We start from the raw sequence: 21362 nt of genomic DNA on the forward strand, positions 1-21362 counted from the left end.
AATTTCGTTGGCGTTATTATGCAGAGGAGGTCCTCTATCCTTAAGGATTAAGTCGTCGACGGTGCGCCGTTTATACCACCGTTATTCGAAAAGATGAGAGAAAAATTTCGCGATAAGCGGAATTTTAGAAACGACGAGAAATTTGGAAGAGCGATTCCTTGGATATTTTTTTTGTTCAAAAGTTTTATTTTGCTTCATTCCGAAAACGCGACATCGAAGCGTGTCGAACCTTCGTTCAAGAACTGTCGAGCTTTTTCGACCTTTCCTTGATTATTTTTTCTTTTTTTCATTTTTTTTTTTTTCTCTTGCCTCAGATAGCGAGCGACGATCTTCATCAGCGATCGTGTCCGATTTTGCCGTGTACACGTCGCCGGGAGATAATTTATTTTCAGTTTTTATTTTTTCGAACGCCTCCGAGCGAGCAAAGCGGTCGGAATTCCGATCGCGACTCTCCGAACGATCGATCCGACATGCGAGCGGGATTATCTTCTTATGAGATCTTAAAATCTGATAACCCATTAGAGTTGTTTATCGAATTATCGTTTTTGCCTCCGCCCGTAAGTACCGCATACACCGAAGCAGACATGAATGGAGCGTGTGTGCAACAAAAGCAGATAAAAAGCGGTCCTCGCGTCTCTCGCAACGTCCGCGTAGCGTCGGTAATTTTCTTTTATTTTTCATCATTTTTTTTCTTTTTACATTAAGTTCCTTTCATTTTCAACTCTCGAGGCGAGGGCATCCGCCGGTTCGGTCCCTCCGTGTAATACCGTCGACTCCCGAAGCAGATTGAGTCGTCGAGAAATCGTCGGTGGTGGTTGAGAAGGGTTTTTAAGTAAGAAACGACCGATCACCGTAACCGTAAGCGTGCAGAGCAACGGCAGCGGCTAGTAAATTTATCATAGATCAGTGTTGGCCCATTAGAGTCAATCCCAACTGACCACTTCTCTTACCTACCCCACCCTACCCTCCAACACCAATACCGGTGCTAACGCCGATCCCGATCACGATCACGATGCGGATGACGAGTCCAGAACTGGAAGTATCCCCCTTCTTTTTCTCTCTCTCTCGCTCTCTCTCTCTCTCTTCTGCTTTTATTTATTATTATTTATTTTTTTCTTCTTCTTTTTCTTTTTCTTTTTCTCTTCTGGTCGCCTTGAGAGAATTATGCTCGATCGTTGCGATGATCGCGTTCGGTGTGGGACGAAGGTGGATGTTGTATCCGAGGTGTATAGAAGCCTTCCTTCCTTCTTCGTCGTTCCTCGGTCAGTCCGTTCGTTCGTTCGTTCATTCGTTACGTTCAGACGGGACACGTCCATTAAGTTATCTCCCCGTGTCAATCTACTAAGTAGCTAGAAAACCCCCTCGCCCCTCCCCCCTGCCCTGCATCGCCTCCGAGCGACGCTAGACTGTAGAAACCATTTATAGAATGCAGATGATAATCACAAGCGGCGGCGGCGGCGGCGGCAAAACCGGACGGTCTAATATAGGACTCTTTTCCGAAACGTTAACACCGAAATTTGTTACGCTATCAGTTTTTTTCCGTAAACGTTGCCGTACAACGAGGTTTTACCTCCGCTCCGGTCGAATCGACCACCCGAAAGGGGTGGCAAAATTTTGAAGACTTTGATTTTTTCATCTTACCAAAGGACAAATAGGACGAATACTATCGCGAAAACGCGAGAGGGAAAAAAACTATCAAGGAAATCGGCGAACCGACAAAGGAACGTTTTCCAATTTTCGAATCACGATTAACGTTCAACGACGGGGTCGACGGTGTACGGGGGCACGTGTGCAGTACAGTTACCGTACGGAAATTGTTGCGGTCTCGACGCACCGCCACCCCTCTGAAAAGGGACGTGTACATTATATCGAGTTGTCTGCAACACCGGGGGGCTTACCCAGCATCAACGTGGTCGTCGTCGTCGTCGTCGTCGTCGTCGTCGTCGTCGTCATCGGGGAACACGGCAACGGCGAAACGTACCGCGGCGGCAGCGTGGAAACGCGGTAGTGCGGCATGCCATCAGAGTCGGGCGGGTGTATCGATTGTTGTTGTTAATTAAGTCGCATAGTGACACGTCAATCAGAACGTGAGCCGAGGTTATTAGGCCCTTGATTAACAAGCCTGTCCGTACAACGACGGTTCGATGGATTCTCCACACAGAGACCGACCGTCGCGCACACACACGTTCGCCACGCGTTTGTGCGCCGGATGAACGACGATGGTGTGTTCGTGCACACGGACCTCGCGATACACCTGACGAACAAACGCCACCACCTTCCACGCTTCTACCTACCCTGTAACGGTGGTGATGGTAATGGTAATGGTAATGGTGCTGGTGGTGGTGGTGCATCTCCCGATCGTCACAGAGGGGGGGTGGTGGAGGTAGGGGAGGGAGGGAGAAGGTTATGCAGGCCGAGGGCGTAGATGGTTCGCCCTCCGTGAACAACCCTATTATCTACCACAAGTGGATGTAATGGAGTATAAAGCCCAGACCCGAGAACATTAATTATCGGGCTAATAAGCTGGCGAAAGACCTCTTGAGCTATAGTTATACAATACACACGTATACGGTGTACGCTCACTTTGTACACCTTGTACAAAGATTACGGGGCCTCACGTCGTCGTCCTCGTAATTACAATCGTTGATCGTTGAACGAGATAGGAAATTTTCAAAACGGAACAAAAAAAAAAAACTCGGAGACTCTCAGCTCGACTCAATACACCGGCCGAAGTTCTTCCGAATTCGAGAAGTCGCGACCTTCGGATCGTTCTTCGTATCGTTTCTCGGCAGGGTTTTCGACGTTGGGTCCGACGATCGATTGGAATGAATTTTCTTTATTCGCAGGTGAGAACAGTTGCAATTCGACGGGCGGCGGTAGCGACGAAGAACTGGGAGCCGGATGCGGATCCGACGACATCACCGGTAGCGGGGGTAAGAAGAAGCACAGAAGAAACCGGACCACGTTCACAACTTACCAGCTACACGAGCTAGAGAGAGCTTTCGAAAAGTCGCACTATCCCGACGTATACTCCAGAGAAGACCTCGCGATGAAGGTCAATCTACCCGAAGTCAGAGTACAGGTACGCATCGTCAATCCATGCATGTGCGCTACGTTTTCACGCAGAGCAAACGAACGGACGGGGTCGACTTTGGGCGTTGTTTATTTTCCGCGGCGCTTTTCCCGTTGCACGGTTGTTCCAACGTTTAGCCGTACGAGCGAGGAAAGGAGGATGAAATCGTGAATCGAGGCTTTTTTCGGTCGCCATTGAGACGACCTTCTCACGTCGACGATATACACGGGGTTCGTGATGGCGGGCAATGCTTTCGAAATTCTTCCTTGTTTTATCGTCGTTTGTCTTTTTTTGGTCGATTTCGGTGAAAAAGAGATCAGCCCGGCTGTATGAGATATGGGGGTTCGCGGTGACTACCCGCAGGTAAATGTCAAGCTGAACCGATTATACCCCCTTACCAAACCATTATTTCCCATAGCCAGTTACCGATACCTTCCGAGCACATTTATGGTATACTTTGTGCAGCCATTTCACGAGTCACGATTGATTTATTATTCATGCCGCATTCGAGTTACCGTAACACATATAAAATCATCCCTAGGCAAGCGTATTTCCACACGAAATTTAGGGGGAAACTGGGACGTCGCGTAGCAAAATTTCGATACCCCGAAGAAACGGTTCCTCCCTTGCAACGTTACCAAACGTGACGACGGACTCGGAAAAACCCATTTTTTTTTCCACCCCCTCCTCAAAATAGCAGATTTTCTCTTCGAACAAGCTACACGTAAAATCATCTCTACTCCGGATTGCGGCGAAGCGCAGCAGTCCCATAGGTAAAAATATACAAGGGTAGATAGTTTGTGAATAAAGTTGTGCGTAAATGACTGTGTTTCCGTGCCCGTAATCGGGGCTGAAGATCGAGGGAATTAGGACTTCGGGAACTAAGGTATATAAGCCGTGGAACGTAGGGCCCGGTCGTTGGGCGATAGAGGAGGGGGTAAGGGTGACGGCGAAGTGAGTAGAGAGAGTGCAGCGCGAGCGACGAGGTATTAAACTAAATTAAATTAATTATGTGCGTGACAACGATAAAAGCAACGAGCTACCTATCCCCCCCCCGCGTATCGGTGAACACGCACGTAATTCTACGTGCGGAATTATGTGGGTGTGTGTGTGCGTGGGTCCGTTTACGTGTTTCTCGGTGACGGAGGGACGGGGGGGGTGGTTAAAAGTCGCGTGCTTAACAACAACCTGCTCTGTTGGCGGGCTGTACAAGGAATCGATTAGCTACGGGTTGTTGTGTTCTAGCTGCTTATTATTGTTGGGGTGCCTTTTACCTTATAAGGAGGTTATAGTTTACTGGTTTGAGCCTCTCTCTCTCTCTTTATCTTCGTTTTCCTACCTCTATTTTACCCGGCGGTGTCTACCTGTCGCCAACATCCCCGACAAACGGGGTGTTTTCCCGTAGGGAGAAAAAAAAAAAAAAATTATGTCCAGGGAAGATTGTCCAAAAATCTCGGGTTGAGTTGATCAATTTTTGGTGGGAAGGTCAGCACGACTTTTCCGATATTCGGAAAGTCAATTACGGACAATCGTTGAGGGTGATTTTTTTTTTTTTTTTTTTTTCCAAAAGTGTCGCACATACCGAGCAAACCGCGACTAGTTTTAATTAGAAATGAAAAAAAAAAAAATAGAAAACCGAATAAAACTAAAACGAAAAATTAAACGAATAAAAGAAACACCGCTGCCGCACGTTGAGCAATTGAAATTTTTTTAATTACTCGCCCCGAGACTTGATTAGTTTGTTCCAAGCTTTTTTCGTTTGTTAATTCTTTTTCTGTTTTTTTTTTTTTTATTTATTTTCCTCTCTGCACGTACAAAACTTTCTCTCCGCGGGTATATGTTACCCACGCGTACGGGGTGTTCGATTTTGGAAAGGTCCGGTCAAATATCTAAATAACTAAGCGTCGTCGAATCGAAAATGTTTCGTACGAAAATCGTCGGATGCGGTAAAAACTGTAATCAACGAAACCAGTTTTTCGACGATCGATGCGCGTCTGTGTGCGACGCAACAATTTCGGTGAATTTTATTTTTCGTTCACGGTCTCGCGTTACAATTTGAAATAATACAGGTACGCGCACACGTTCGCACCGATGTAATGGTAATTTAACTCTGAAATAAAACTAAGTGCCATTTCCTTTCTGTTTTACAAGGGTGAAAGCAATTCTCCCCATTTTTATACCTATTACCGATTACCGCTATTCCAACGGTCGTTCGTTATGTGACTCGATTCGTTTCCTTTTTCACCACCCACCCCTCCCCGCTTCCTTTACCTTTCGTCCCCAACCCCCAACCTCCCCCTTCGCGATGATGTTACGTAGATCTATCATCGCTATTATCGAATTCATTTCTTCTCCGGTTCTCTTTTTTCTCTCATTTCATTTTTAGTTACTTTTTTCTCTGTTATCTCAGTTCGGCCGGAAATAATTCAGTGTATTCGTAACGGGATCGCTCATTGTGCGTTTTTTTTTTCTTCTCTCTTTCTTAAAAAACAAGTAGAATAGAAAATGTAAGAAGCCCGGTCGTGTGGGTAACGTGCACACGTCAGAGGGCTAAAAATTGACAGGTTTTTTTTTTCTTTCTAATCGTCAAAATGTCACAGAATTATAATTCAGGGTGCAGAGATATTGCGACAGCTAGGCCATCGGTTCGAACATTATTGCCATGTATTATTGCAGTTTTATTCTATCCATTGTTTACGCCGACGAAGTCATGGCAACGATATAATAATCGTTTATATCGTCGTAGGTATACGTATATATCTATTCCTATATCATCAACCCCCGGTTATATTTTACCCTGAAACTGAACCCTTGCCTATATGTATACGCACGCATATGGGGTGGTCCAAGTGAACTGGAGTCGAGTGCAACTCTGTGACGTCGTTTTAAATTTCGTAAAAAAAAAAAAAAAAAACTTTGCGTTCGTACAATTGCACCTCCGAAGCGAGCTCGGTTTTTTCCCTTCCTTTTTCCCTCCCTCTGTTTTCGAGTTTTCGTTATTTGGAGTTTGGAAAAAACGAACGATTCGAATGATTCGGGTTAAAAAAGAAAGAAAAAAAGAAAAAAAAAACTCCGGGGGTGTACGGGAGTTTCGTGTATCGCGAGGAGAAAATTTTTTTCGCGCTCCAATTTTAAATTCCTTATTTCGAATACATTCGGACCACCCCTTGTGTGCACCTCGTGATGCATGATTTCGTGCAGCAGCTGCGACTGCGGGTCGCTGCGACACACATCCTTCGATACTTTTATTGTACATTTAATTGTACGTGAGGTTGAAAAAAAATTTCGCGACTCGACGACAAATTTTCAATAAATAATTTCGTAATTAAACGACTGGACGATGCACAAAAATTGCAATTTTTTCATTTTCTCTTTCTTTCTTTTTTATCGGTATAGGAGAAGTTTTTTATTTTGTTTTTGTTTTTCTCTTCGTCAAAACTCAATTTCCATCTGACACAGGAATTGAAATTGAGCTGAAAATATCGAAAACATTGTTTTTGCGTATCGCGTGCAGGCTGCACTTACAAAATTGTCGCACCGCATCGTTACGGGAAAGGGGGACAACGCTGTGTGAAAATTCGCACGAGTTACGACGGTAAACATTCATATGGACGCATATGGAAGAATTCGCGAGAATTCGCGCATATGCGAAATCCATTATGGTTGAGCGGCTGCCGATCGTCGTGCAAAAACCGCGCGTCACCGAACATAAATCAAATTATAAGCTCGACGCGTTCCGGAGAGGGAGGAGAAAAGAAATAGGATGAAAAAAAAAACGGAGCGAAATGCCCGACCCCCGAGGGAGCAAAGAAAAATCATTTTTTGAGGGATCGTTCTTGCGAGAAATTTCGACGATGTTATTTAGCAAAATATGTTTAGTTTCATTATATTTTTTTTCTCCATTCTTAGACGCCATTTTCATTATGCTACATGAGATTATACGTTGATCTAATTTATTTCTTCATTCATTTCGCATATAGATCTCCGTTCTTCGCTGTATCTCATTCTTTCTATTTCCTCATTTTTTTTGCCGTTCTATCCTTTCGCTTTTTAGACGCTGCATACCGCGAACTCGCACCTTGTATACCACGTGTAAAGTCCGTGGGATTGTGGGATTGTTGGGAATTGAGATGAGGAAGAAGGTACGGGGAGGGGGGGGGGATGGAGGGGGTGAGAGATCGTTTTTCTCCTGGGCGTGAATGTTTTCATCCGGAAAACAAGATAATGGCTTTGCGAGGAGGAGGAAAACGAGACGCTCGACGCCCGACGCGCCCGTCGCGGTCGCGCCTTTTGCACAACTTCACGCTGGGGATGATCTCTTCCCCATATTGTTGGTAACGCGGCGCACAGCCCGTCGGAGAAAAAAAGGGAAAGAATGAGAAAACGAGAGAGTAAGAGAGAGAGAGAGAGGGAGGGAGAAGAGCGACTAGGGTGAGAAATAGCAAAGACCGTGGGATAAATCCCACCTGTGCAATACCACCCCCCCCCCCCGTACCCCGTCCCCCGTCCCACCCACCCCCTCAATTCCTCTGGATGTAGTGTACTCAATTTTACTCCTATACACCATAACTTTTATACACCCCGATAAGCCTATATAAACGTTCAACTCACTGCAATATCCCTCGGGATCTCAGGCTCTGTCGTAATAATATACGGGGATAACGTTATGCCCGGGCAAAAACGCAATTCGATTTCTTTCGATCGCCGCAGACCGTTGCGGACCACTGTAATGGGGGGGCGCGTGTCACTCAGATGTAGAAATTTCACGATCGAAAATTTCAATTCTTTGGATTTTGCAAAAAAAAACTCTTCGATCCTGTCGAGACAACGAAACTTTACGAACCCACGGATCTTGCGATCCAAAATACGAAAATCTGTTTTCGATCTTCGAACAAACACCGAGACGACCGGGGGGAAAAAAATCGTTGATTGAAATTGCGCGGTGGAACGGTACGGACGTAAGAGCGTAAAAAAAAAAAAAAGAAAAAACTAATGAGCGGAATGAAAATAAAACAAAGAACGAAATAAATAGAGAAAATTAGCTGTCCATCCATCCGACGACCTCTAGCTCCCGCATACCTACCTACCTATACGCCGGGATACGATGCGCGCCGTCCGCATCGGTATACAGGCGGCTCAATTAGTTACCCCGTTTGGAAGCTGTCTCAGGTTCCCGCGAAGGGAAGGAAAAAAAAGGGAGAAAATAAAGAAATGGGGGGGGGTGGGGGAAGGAAAGGAAAGTGGTTCGTTTCCCATGTGTGCCGGCGCGGCGGGGCTCCGAGAAACTCGTGCCCGCCGTGAATTGATTCGAGTGTTTCACGTTTTTGTTCAGGTATTTCTCTGTTTCCCCTATTGTTTTCGCTCTTCCTCCTCCGACCCCCGTGCGTCCTTCCGTTTTTTATACCCTCAACCCTATCGTAGCGCGGCGTTCGGTTTTCCGTTCGACGGGACAGCGCGACGCCCCCTTGTCCCGGAGGAGAACGTTTAAGGGCTGCGTTGGCGCGGCCGATCGCGGTACATCAATCATCGCGTCGTCCGCCGTCTACAAAGGAGAAGTCATCGGCGGTAGAACGCGTACAACCCCTTTTTTCCCGTATTATCGCAAACCACCGTACGGCCCTCCGATGACAGGGAATTGAATGGGGGATGAAATGAAATGGAACGGAATGGGAGGTAATTCGATGTATAGGAATGAAGCGAACCTTGAGAAATGCAACCCCCACGATTTCGTCATCAACTAACTCGACGTAATTTATACATGGAGATTTACGTACGTGTATACCTATGTACTTCGACGTATATATGTATGTATACGAGTACAACATCCTGGGGACGTGTATAAACTCGTGAAACGCGCCGACGTCGAATCGCTCGACGCTTCCGCGACGCCTCTGTATACGTAGAGTAGCGCGGTGATCAAGTGGAAGCTGAGGTGGAAGTGGATGTTGAACGTTAGAAAGAAAAGGGTTGAGGGGGGATGATGTTCCGACGGGGTGGGAAAGGGTTTAAGGGCTGGGGCGAGGGCGAGGGAAAGTGTTGTGCTCAAACACAAAAACACTTCATTTGGTAGATTAGCTGTTAACCAACACCCTTGAAAACATCGAAAACAACCCTTCTGGATGTACTGGAAGAACGCCGCGTTCACGTGGGGTGGAAAGTACTTCGTAGCTCTTTTATTTTAACGAGAATTTATCAATCATCCGCTCCGTCGTCTTCGGCGTCAACGGTACGAACGAATGATCGGCCGATCAACCCACGAGGAGCGCTCTCATTAATCAGGTGCACGAGCTGATTTCTTATTTCTTTTTTTTTTTTTTTTTTTTTTGCACTAACTTTACCTTACCCATTTTTTCATTCGATCAACGACTGCGTCGCAACCTTACGGGGATATTGAAATTCTCGCGTGATTGTTCCGGAAATTTTGCTGAAAGGAAAGAAAAAAAAACGTAGACAACCCAGTCGTTTCACGATTTCGAGATCGGCGATATTATTTTCGTTTAGATTTTGAATTATGAACAATATGAATACGTCGAGTTGGAAAGGAACGAAGGATTTTCGTGCGGTAGGTTATCACATTTTTGAAAGGTAATACATTTTTGAAATTACCGCAAAATGCTTTGTCGGCGTAAGATTAAACAGAAAAAAACAAAGACTACGAAAACACGATGTGCACACGCATATGTATTGTGATGTACAATAATATAGATGTATATATATATATATATATATATGTGTGTGATTCGATTCACAATTAGCTCGGCGGTCCTTATAATCAAATTACGTTGGCTCTATTGTCGGTCAAATTTACAGGGGTATACAATTCCTCTTATATTTCTCGTTCGGTCTTCTCGCTCTTTCTATGTTTGTACATAGTTAACTTATGTACGCATTATAATATACGTACACATGTATAGGCTCGTTTCCCGAACACGTATAAAATTCATTTCTACATACAGTACCTCACAAAAGTTTGATTTCGCATGCGGAGTAGGGTGGCGCAAAAAAAAACCTACTATTTTTTTTTTTTTTGCATCCCCTGTGAAAGTACATTGCGAATAAAAGTCAGCGTGTCTCCGTGTTTTCGCTCCAAAGAACGTCCGATTTCGAAGCCTCATAACTGCTCGAGAAATTGAGGTAGAAAGTTGCAAAAAAAAGCATTTTGAAGCTTGAAGCTTCATCTTTCAGACGCTTTTTGTCGATTTCAATTGTGTTTTTTTGTTCGCTAACTACACCCTCCTGATTCAAGTCACGACGAAAACGTGATGTAAACTTTTGACTTTGAGAAAATGCACCGGGTGATCGAGTCGTGTAATTTGAATTTTTTTTATGTCATTTTGAAGGTTGAAGTCTTTCCTTCAAAACGTATTTTTTAAATTTTTCGTACGATTTTTTTCGCACGAGTTACGCGACTCTCAAGCGATTATTGTCCACAAATCTTTGATCGAACGCCCTGACCGACTCAGTAATCGTATCGAGGTTTTTCAAAAACGATTTCGAAGCTCGAACCTACCGCCTATTAACGTTAATTTTTACGGCGGTAGCGATCCATGGTCTGCGGTATCAAAAATGCGACCAAAACTTTTGAACTGTACTGTCTGTAGCCACGACTAAATAATATCTATAATAAGCCCCTTTTTTCCAATTCCAACGCGCGGTTGGTATTGGTGGGTAAAAAGTGTACGAGGTGGTGCAGTTTTCGGCGCTCTTAGAGTTGGGTACCCAAAACTGATTTACTAAAGACCCGGCGCGGCGCTCCTCCTAATATCGTGTTACGAGCCGCTGCTGTTCCAATTTCATCTTCTTTCTCTTCCTCGCGTTCTTTACCTTCCTACTTACTTACTTACTTACTTAGCGACACACTTTCACGGAGATGCGCATCGGTATTAAACCGTAGTGCTCCTCGCACGCACTCACATTGCCGGAGGGATGCAAAATGCAACTGAGCCGATCCCGCTGCCTCCCGGTCTTGCAGGGCAAAAGGGGATCTCTTTCAAAGGAAACGAACCGCCCCGGCGCAGGTATACCTGTGTGCATACGTGCCAGCGTTTCGTCCTCGTGCTGCCGTTGCTGCCGCTGCGGGGACGCGGACGCCGCGCCGAAAGAAAGAGCCTCGCTCTTTTTCCTACTGCAGTTGGTCCTCCGCTCCAGAAAAAGAAAATATATCCGTTTCAAAGTAGGAACGTTTTGAACTCGATAGGGTATTGTGATCCTCGCTTGGCTACACGCTATGCGCGACAAACGAGTAGGACCGAATCATTGTGACCGAAGAGGAAAAGAAATACCAAAAAAAAAAAAGATAATACTCGAATATTATAAGTGTGCACGCCAACGAGATCAGATCGGACGATGAGATTCAATTCCGCAGGATATCTGCTAAATAACTGCGGATTTGTAACGTTAAACTATTATGGGATAAAAATTGAGCACCAGGAATTTCTAGCGATGTACGTTACTTACGTAAAGATATTCCGGATAAGATCGAAGAGGATCGCCGAGATTTTGGAAATTTTCTGCTCAACTCGTAATTCACGTCCTGCTAAATAGAAAAAGTACGAATAAAAAATACGCGTAGGTATACGCAACACGTACACCTCAACGACGCCGGTGCCTGGCCTTCAAAATAACAACAGCGATGGCGACGTGAGAGAGGGAGGGGGGTGGGAGGGGGTGGTTTTTGATTGATGTGTGGTTTTGTAAATTATTTTTTAATGATATATTTTTTTTTTAGTAATTTTTTTTCTCTCCCATTTTTTCATATCGCATAATAATACCGCTTCTCCGATTGTTCGGTGGAAGCATGTGGAAGGGTTATTTTTTTTTCTTTTTTTTTTTCTTTTTTATTAATTTACCAAATTAGCCGTATGGTCTCCTCATTTCTCTCACCCCTCGCTTACGTTTTTCTTTTTTGTATTTTGACTATACGCGTCTAATGGGAGAGTATTGTTTGACGCCCCCACGATCACGTTTTTTTCATTCGTTTGGTTTTTTGTGTTTCTTGAGGACGTTTTTGGTGAGCGTGTGACGTCATCGTGAAATTTTTCGAAAAAAAAAAACTTGATCGACTCGATTCACCGATTCGTCGAGGAATCGTCTCGTCGTTGAAAATATTACGAGCGTCGATTGAACGTCGAATCGGGTATTAAAAGTTAATGTGAGAACGCGAGAGAGAAGTGCAGCGCACACATACAGACACGCGGATTTATACATATATGTATAGGCGACGTTGAAATAGGAGAGTACATAAGGGCTAATAACTCGTAATAAAGCTCAGTGGACTCATATTAGTGTCAGGAACACGCGACTTTCGTACAATAGGGGGGTGATCGGAATTGGCTACTCTGAAATGTGCCGGGACGAGGAGAACGGGAACGAGGACGAGGAGGAGTTGATCGAAAAGTGACAAACACACGTACTTTTGTACCGTTGTGTATAGGGGCGTAACTCTTAAAATTGTACGGTATACGTGGACTGCGAAAAACGGGACACGGAGCGTATGCCGAACAAAGAAAATTGCCGTAGAAAAAAAAGAAGAAAAAAAAAAACAGGAAAACCATAGGAAAAAAAAAATAAATCCAATTGAAAAAGAGCGTTTGTCGTAACCCGGCCGGATACGGAGATACGTATTGATACGAGGAAACGAAAGTGAGGGAAAAAATGAAACGATCGCGCGAGAGGGAAAAACTTCGGCGATCGGAACGAGGATAACCGCGAAAAGGGAGAAAAACTCACGAGCGCTGAATTGAAATTAAAATACTGTTTCGAAATCGAATAAAAGACCGGAACCGGGCGACACGAAAATTTTACGCTCCGGGAAGAGAAAGGGAAATCGAAGACCCGAAAGAAACGGGAATGATCTACCTGTACAAAAACGATTATTCGCCAAAATGGAGAAGGTGAGGGAAAAGAAGCCGATCTGAAAAACTGGGAGAGAAAATAGGAAGCGAAAATCCGAAACAACGAGTAGAGAGAGAGAGAAACCGTGTACGATTGTGTGAGCCGATGTCGCAGCGACGTCGCGACGCCCTGCGCCGATTATCATGCCCCGGAGGCATTTATGGCCTCGGGTGATATCAACACCCCCCCCCGCCTCCCCCATAATACATATTGGGAAGTATCCCCTCGCGTACTGCAGCCTAATACATATGTCGTATTTATACGCGTGTACACGAATGACCCGGGAGTAACGGGGTGGTCCCCCCCCCACAAAATGATCCATATGCGGAGTTGGGCGCGTATTTCGGGCGTGCGCCCGAATTTGTTTTCAAGGTATATACTCGCGTCGCAGTCGTTCCGCAGGGAAAGTCTATGGGAAAGAAATTAATAGTCGGTTACATGTAACTAAATACACATGCGATAGGGTATAGGCGACGCTACGCGGCACGGGGGCGCGCCCCCACCATCCGATGGCCTTTCAACATCCACCCCTAGAATATACTGTACTTGGAAATTAACTGCGGGATATACGCGCGAGGGGGGGGGGCAGGGGGCAGGGGGCAGGGGTGCACGGGGTGGAATTGAAGGCATGTAACAACCTTCTGCGAGTCTCTGTAATGCCGCTTATAACGTCAAATCCTGTAGATGACATCTTAGGAAATCCATCTAACCAACTTAACTTTACCTAACCTGCTTCCAGCTATAAGCCAACTTCGACGATGGAGTGTCCTCGACTTTTTTTTTTCTCTCTCTCCTCGCAACCCCCGCCGCGAGTTAACGATGTCTATTATCGACCATCGAACGCAGTTTCGCGATCCGACTATCCCGAGATCGTCATTATTTTATAGGCCCAGAAATGACGAACGATTTTTTTTTTTTTTCTTTGATTCTTTCACCTGCTAAAAATGACTCGAGGCTCGATTTAGAAATCAAATTTCGCACGACATAGAGCTCAGACGATTCGTCGAAAAGATGAAAACGGGAAGTAAATTCCAAAAAAAAAAAAAGGAAAAAAAACAACCATCTCCAAATGTACCTTTTTCTCTGTACGGAGTTTGAAAAGAGTTGTGTTTTGTAACACATTGGTATTGTGTTCCCGGTGTTCGCAGGGTTGTAACGAGGTGTATTACGGGTCGACGTTCCACGGACTTCTTTTTTTCGTTTCCTTTTTTTCCCCGATTATTTTTATTTTATTTTTTTTCATTTTCTTTTCATTTTTTTCTTTTTTTTTTCAACGCAGCCGTAAGGGTCGAGTGGTGCCGCTTTCCACTCCACTCCTCGACGACGCGTATTCGTTGGACGCGTGTGAGTGTTTGGAATTGAGCGAGGGAGAAGGAGAAGGGAAGAGAGAGCGAGAGACCGGCCGTAGGGCGTCAGAGTGTTTAAGGGTGATTACGCGCAATGACAGGGGCGGCTGCTTTATTGGAGGAAAGTCCGCCCGGTCGCTCTTACCCTCCTCGTGACAGTGATTCTCATCTCGATCCACCTCGCCGACAATTTTACCGAAATTCATAAGAACTCAATTTCTGGAGTGGATCAAAAAATTGCGACGTGTAACGTCTCTCCTCCGCTTCTTTATTTTTCCGTTCTTTGTTTCTTTTTCATCGCGTTTCATTTTTTGCGTGCAGAGCGAAATTTCCGTTACCTCGACACTCACCATCCCCCTAAATCAATCGTTGAGTACAGATTTTCGACAGAGCGCACGATAACGCGAGATGGAAATACTCTACGAATAATTTGATAATTTTTCCCTTTTTCTCGCACCCTTACCCCCTCGTTGTCCACATCGCCTCTTCGATATTTCATTATTTTACGATACAAATGAATATACGTTTTCTATACACAAGTATATGACGAAGAGGATCTCTGACGCGCTACGATTCAATTTCTAACCCCCGGATTCAATTCCCTCTCCTTTATGGGCAGGGTTTGACGGAGCGGATGTAACAAAAAAGTGAATTGAGAAGAAAAAAAATAAATAAATAAATAAATAAAAGTGGAAGAATAAATAGCAAATGAAAAAGCGCGTGGTGAACATATATAATGATACCTCGAAGGCACGGTTTTTTGCCCGCGGGTATATTTTACGTCAAATGTACCAAATATATACGTCATTCGCAGTTTGTGAGAGACATTTTTTCGTCGATTGTCGTCATCGTTGTTATTATCATCCGTTTTTTTTTTTTCGAAACGAAAGTAATTTTCGACACCCCGCATTACCGTATTTCGTCTGTACCATTCTCCAAATTTTTCTTTGTCCAATTTCAACGATTCGACGATCCTCATTCCATCGTAATTACGTCGTGCAAGGGTTCGTCGGGCAGGATTATTTTTTCACTCGAACAGTTTCGTTTTCGTAGATCTGTTTTCTTTTTTTCTTTTTTTTTTCTCTTCACAGAGAGATTCGAGTACCTAGTTTTTAACTCTTTCAGTTGGCTCGTATTATATAACGTGCGGCGAGTGTGCACACGTATACGCGTCGCCTCTTTATTTTCTTTATTCCTTTTTTTACTTGTTGTGTCAGGACCGGGAACACAATGAGTAAAAATCTGTTAATACCACCCCGATGACAATGGAAAAACCCTCGACATCATCCCCTTGTGGCGAGCGCGCAGCTGATTTCTCTCCAAATTGTACGCGGCACCCATCTACGCGTCTTCCATTTACATTCTGTATATATATATATATATATTCTACATTTACATCTACGTTCGCCATTTAGCGGCGATAATCCCCGTTCAAGGCGCCGCCGCAATGCAATAATGCTACGAGGTTTAGGTATGATCCGGCTACGCGATCTTACGGCCCGCAGGATCAGGAGAATAACGTCCATATTCGACGCCGCCACCTCTCGACCATACGGAATCGTATAGCCGAACGATTTTTTTCCCCGGCGTGTACAATGACCGAAGTCGAGCGTAATAATCAGAAAATTGTATCCAAACTGATTCCTCGCGCGATACAACCTTTGTCCCCCCCCCCCGAGTTACCCCCGATTCGGCCTGCTCGATGCACGTTTCCTTTTTTTCTCTAATTTTTTCTGTGTTTTTTTTTTTTTTTTCTTCATTTCTCTCATTTTTATCAACGTTGGGAAGGACGAGATTTGTGAAATAAAATGTGAAATTTGAAACGGAGGTGGTGCACGAAGATGAGAATTGCCAAAGTGCAATGAAAATGTGTAAAAAAAAAAAAAAAATCAGAAAATGTCTGCAGGAGGAGAGTAGAGAAAAAAAAGAACAGCTTTTCGATTTAAATTCTCATATTACAGCTGATTTAGCTGAGACTGCTGGCAGCCTGCATTTTCAATATACATACATAACTTATATATATGTATGTATATTATAAGATGTGCGATGAAAATTCGCTTATTTTCTCATCATTTTCAAAGCCCCCGTTATATTTTGTACGGTACATCGTCTTATCCCGCAGTAGCAGCGGGAGCAGCAGCAGCACTTTAACTGCTTATCTACATTACGAGTACATAGATATACATATGTACGTCTTATAATAACCTGAGTAAGAATATAAAGTGTCGTACCGTCGGACGGATATTTTAGCTCGACCACCCCCTTCATTATCTTTCCTTTCCCCTCTGATTAAAACGAAATTTTCTTACGTATATACGTGAGGAAGACGGTCGAGTGTTTGATGGAAAATTGTTTCTCATCGTCGTAACGAAATGTCATTTTATCTCATCCGCTCACACAATACGGATATACTATCCAGGGTAAATAAAAAATCGAAGAAAAAAAAGAGGAAAAATAAAGTTGGCAGCAATAATAACGATGAAAATAATAGTGGAGATTGGGGGTGGTGGTTCGGGGGGGGGGGGGGGGGGGGGGCGAGCGATAGCTGCTGCTGTTATGTAACAATAAAGAAATAAAGATGGCCGCCATCTGCAGCAGAAGCAGCAACAGGACTCGTTGGGCTCGGTGAGGGTCTCCTCCCCTCCCAATCGGAGTGAGTCGGTTCCTTCCTTCCTCCGTTGTTCGGAAGGGGGATGAGAATACGGGGTATTAGATGTGAGGTGAGGTTGGGTCGGTTGGAATCAGAAGCAGCAGTCGTAGCTGCGAGCGTTCGCTAAGAATTCAACGAATATACATATACAATAAGCGAACTCTTCTTTCTCCGCGTAGAGCTTTATACCACGCTGTAAACGTTGCCACTTACTTTCGATCTCACCTCACTTCACCTAGCCAAACTTCGCCCCGATTCTTCCCCGCGTATAAACTTCCCAAAACCGAAACGACCCTCCCGATCGTTGAGCTTGTTACCCCCTCCTTCGGGGGGTGGTGGTAAAAGGGAGCCGGATTAAGAATGGAGCGAAAAGAGGAATGAAAGGAAGGGATGACGGGGAACTCGCCCCCCCCCCCCCCCTCTTCGTTTTCTTCTTCTTCTTCTTTTACTTCTTCGCTTCCTTCGCGCCCCTCGGAAGGCCACCCCTCCCTCCCTCCTTCCCTCCCCCCCCCCCCCCTGTTCCTGGTCGTACACAAGGGCTATTTTAGAAGAGGGTAAAAGCTGACAGCCCCGCCCATCTCATCTCGCCCACATCAGCCACTCTACGCACTTCGAGGAAAGCAGCGTCAACCCCCCCGGCTCCACATCCCTTCCTTCTTATCCTATAGCTCCTTCTCCCGCACGCGACGCGGAACTTGCAAATACGAAAGATTTTTTACACATTTGCGAACAGGACGCGCACACAACTCCACGTGTTCGGACGAAAGTCTGAACCGATGAAAAATGTTCTCAAATTAGGAAATCGAAAAAAGACTGATCGATGTACGTAAAAGTATCGCGAGTTACGCGTTCGAACGAGACCCTGATGACGATCGGTCGGGAACGCAAATATGATTAAGCTAAGAGAAAAGTTTTTCTAAAACATTTGCGCGATATACGTGCGACGGCTCTTTCTTCTATTTGCTATCACTTACCGTTCACTCTTTCTCTGTATAATTTACGTACAGGGTAATAACTCTACTTCGTTCGGAACGCTTGACACGAGGTGCTTTCGAGTTACCGGGGACAAATTTGATCACCTCGATCGCAGCTGCGCGGATTTTTATTTATTTTTTTTTTCCCGTTTTCTCTCGATAAATAAATGAAAAAAAAAAAAAAAAAAAATGTAATAATTGATTCGGGAAATTTCGAGGTACATTTTATCGAAACGACGTAATGAATGGGAAAAATTTTCCGCGACACAAAACGTCGATCGGTTTTCGAAATAACGTTTCGCTTATGAATAAAAGCTAATGAAAATTGAAAAATTTTCACGTTTTAATCGTGGTATGAAGTTATAAATCTATGGAAAACTAGCCGATAGATCGTTTTGCGATTCAAATCAGTTTGGAGCCGACTGAAATTATTCCGTCGATTGATGAAAATTAAAAAAAAAAAAAAAAAAAAAAAGCGTCGACGGATAAAAATACAACGAGAATATGATAAAAAAAAAACAAACAAACAGCGGATAAAAATGGAGATGAAAAAAATTGTCGCCGACGTTTACGTACGTCGGGTTGAAGACGGTGAAAAAAAATTTTTTTTTTTTTCTCCGTACAACGACGTGGCTAACGACGTAACGTGTAATATGTTTCAGGTGTGGTTTCAAAATCGACGAGCAAAGTGGCGACGGCAGGAAAAAATGGAAGCTGCCAGACTCGGTTTTAGCGAATACCACCACTCAGCCACTATGAGGTAATGATCGTGGACGCAAAAACGCCATTTTCTCACCCTCGGCCCCCCTCCCCAGTTTTTTTTTTTTTTTTCCAATGCGTCGATTGATCGGGATACGATATCGCGTTATTTTTCAGGAACGTCAGCGGCTCGTCGCTAGGTCTACCGACGGATCCGTGGATGCCAAATTCTCCCTGTATTTTACCGGCGTTACCTGCCCTCCCTGGATTTCTTCCCGCACCTCACGCCGGATATCCGAGCTATTTAACGTCGCCTAGGCGCATGCCGTCGCCCCCGGTCGCCGGAAGCATATCCTCGTCCGTAGCAGGTAAATATGAAAAAAATCAAAATTAAAAGTATCCCTAAAGTTCGGTGATTCAAATCGGATCATCATTTTGCGGTAACCGAACGACGCAGCTTCGTATGAGGAGAAGTTTCGAATAAAATTTGTCCGTTTCAAAAATTAATGAGAAGAAATCGAAATTCTATTTCACGCGACGTAACGAAGTCAAAATTGGGATTACCGCAGGCGGATAGGTGGTACGAGAAAAAAAAAAAAAATAGAATTTTCGAACGAAATTGTGTGTCTGTGGAGTGGATCGAATGTGCAATTTGAAACGAGAGAGAACGAGGGAGGTGATTTCGGACTTTGTTTTCGACGAAACGTCGGAGAGTTTTTACCGGATGTGGAGAGGCGTGATGATATTTTTTAGCCTTGAATCAATCAGCGCTCTGGATTTATTGGTGCTTCAGGTACTGGCGTATTGAGCGAACTTAGCTTACGGGCCTGTCAGTATTCGCTCTTGGCTGCTCTCCAAGATAGCGGTGGACGTTAACCAGAATCGTCATCGTCGTGCGAAGCTATCGAGTGATACCTCCTCCTCCTTCTCTTACCACGTGATGCAGCAACAGCGGCAGCCGCAGCCTCTTCTTCTTCTTCTACTTCTTCTCTTCCCCCTCCGTAAAGCAACAAACGATGACGATGCTGATGACGATGATCAGCCTGCAGGGCCACGTGAGAGATGGACGCAACCGACTCCCTTAAATCTCGATCGTTTCCAAACAAAATCTGATTATCACGAAAAACCGATCGAAAACTACCCACTTTATACGACGTACGTACCAAAAAATTCAAAACAAAACCCAAAAAAAAAAAAAAAATCAATTTTTACCCTTCGTCTCACGTGGCTCTACAGTGCAGCAAATTTAGCTTGAAAAAAAAAAATTCATTTAACGATCCAAACTTACCAAGGAGCCGTCAACCGGAAAGGGTGTAACTCGCAAAAAATTGCGAACGCCGTCACAGCGGCGTACCCTATAATGAAAAGAAAATTTTTCGAGTACAAAAATCACGAGTCACTCCAAATTGAACCGAAACAATTTACTTGCTTTCCGAGTCCGTTAGAAAAAATTGACGTTTTTTTTTTTCCATACCGAATAAAGTCTCAAAAAACTATAATTTCGCTCGCTCATCTTTCGCACGCGTTCATTTCTTTCCCCTTTTTCTCCATTTTGTTGCAGGTATGAGATCGCTGAACGGCGGAGGTTTGTCTTCGCTGGTTTTGAGTAGCGTCGTCGGTGGCGAAGTGATTTCTTCCTCTTCATCATCGGGTGGAGGAACGAACGGCGGAGCGGGTGGTTTGGGAAATGGCGGCAACGGTCAATCTCAACATTCACCGAGTCCTCCCGCCAACGGTCACGATCCTCGAACATCCAGCATCCAAGAATTGAGAATGAGGGCCAAAGAATACAAAGAATACGGCGAAAGTATCACCAAGGGTCTCCAAATGGTCTGAGTTTATTAACGTTGATATTTCCATTGAATTTTTTATCCTTCCCAAATCATTCCCAATATCTCGGTTGATTCCTGACGCTTTCTTTTTCCTCGTACCTTTTTCCTTCTTTTTTTTTGTTTTTTTTTTGGTCTGACAAGGATTACATTTATCCGAGGTATATAATTATTGTAAAGTCAATTGCGCGTCACAAAAGAGAGGTATTTAATTTTCTCTTTTTCAGGCCATGTGTTTATTGTACAATAATACACGCGAGTAGACAAAACAAAGTAATAATAATAGCGGTAACGAGAACGAAACGAAAGAAAAGAAATAATTAATGACAGAGACAATTTACTGCATAGGTATATATATATAAAATGAAAATATATACATATTAATATTATAATTGATTAGCGTACCTATCTATATATAAATATATATTATCATCGTGATTAGGTTAATTATTATGATACTTAATATTAACGTAATGATAAAAATAATAATAGATTATATATATATATATACATACATGCATATCTAAAGAAGAAAAATAAATCGATGAATTAAAAATTAGGAATTACAGCACTGCGGCGGAATTCGAGAGAATTGTCGAGCTGAAAAAATTGAAACTATTGAAAAAATGAGAAGAGAAAAATAACAGAAAGAAGAAGAGAATAAATGAATATAATAAAAAAATTTAAGAAAAAAAAATACCGAAATAACACGAATTCTTATTACTCCATGGAATCTTTTTATTTAAATATTCTGAGGCATTGTGTGCAGGTATGTCAATTTTCATTTTTTTCTCTTTCAGAAAATGTTACGTGACAAAAGTCCAAAAAAGTGAGCTTTCACGGCGATATCTTTACCGTGACATGCAATTCTTTCTCTCAACTTCTCTTTCGATAAAA

General features: G+C 43.8%; 1 protein-coding gene across 3 annotated transcripts in view; it reads left to right on the top strand.

The window, feature by feature from the left end:
• The window catches only part of LOC105689552 (retinal homeobox protein Rx-like), a 129020-nt gene extending 107858 nt beyond the window's left edge, over window positions 1-21162 (top strand). For all 3 annotated transcript variants that reach the window (XM_048658824.1, XM_048658822.1, XM_048658823.1), the window contains exons 4-7: window positions 2847-3082; window positions 18600-18697; window positions 18814-19004; window positions 20198-21162. In XM_048658824.1, coding sequence (XP_048514781.1) covers window positions 2847-3082; window positions 18600-18697; window positions 18814-19004; window positions 20198-20472 — 800 coding nt within the window. In that variant the 3' untranslated portion in view covers window positions 20473-21162. The remainder of the gene's footprint in view (window positions 1-2846; window positions 3083-18599; window positions 18698-18813; window positions 19005-20197) is intronic.
• The last annotated feature ends 200 nt before the right edge of the window (window positions 21163-21362 follow it).

The sequence above is a fragment of the Athalia rosae genome, chromosome 7 (genome assembly GCF_917208135.1).
Source record: "Athalia rosae chromosome 7, iyAthRosa1.1, whole genome shotgun sequence".
NCBI lineage: Eukaryota > Metazoa > Arthropoda > Insecta > Hymenoptera > Athaliidae > Athalia > Athalia rosae.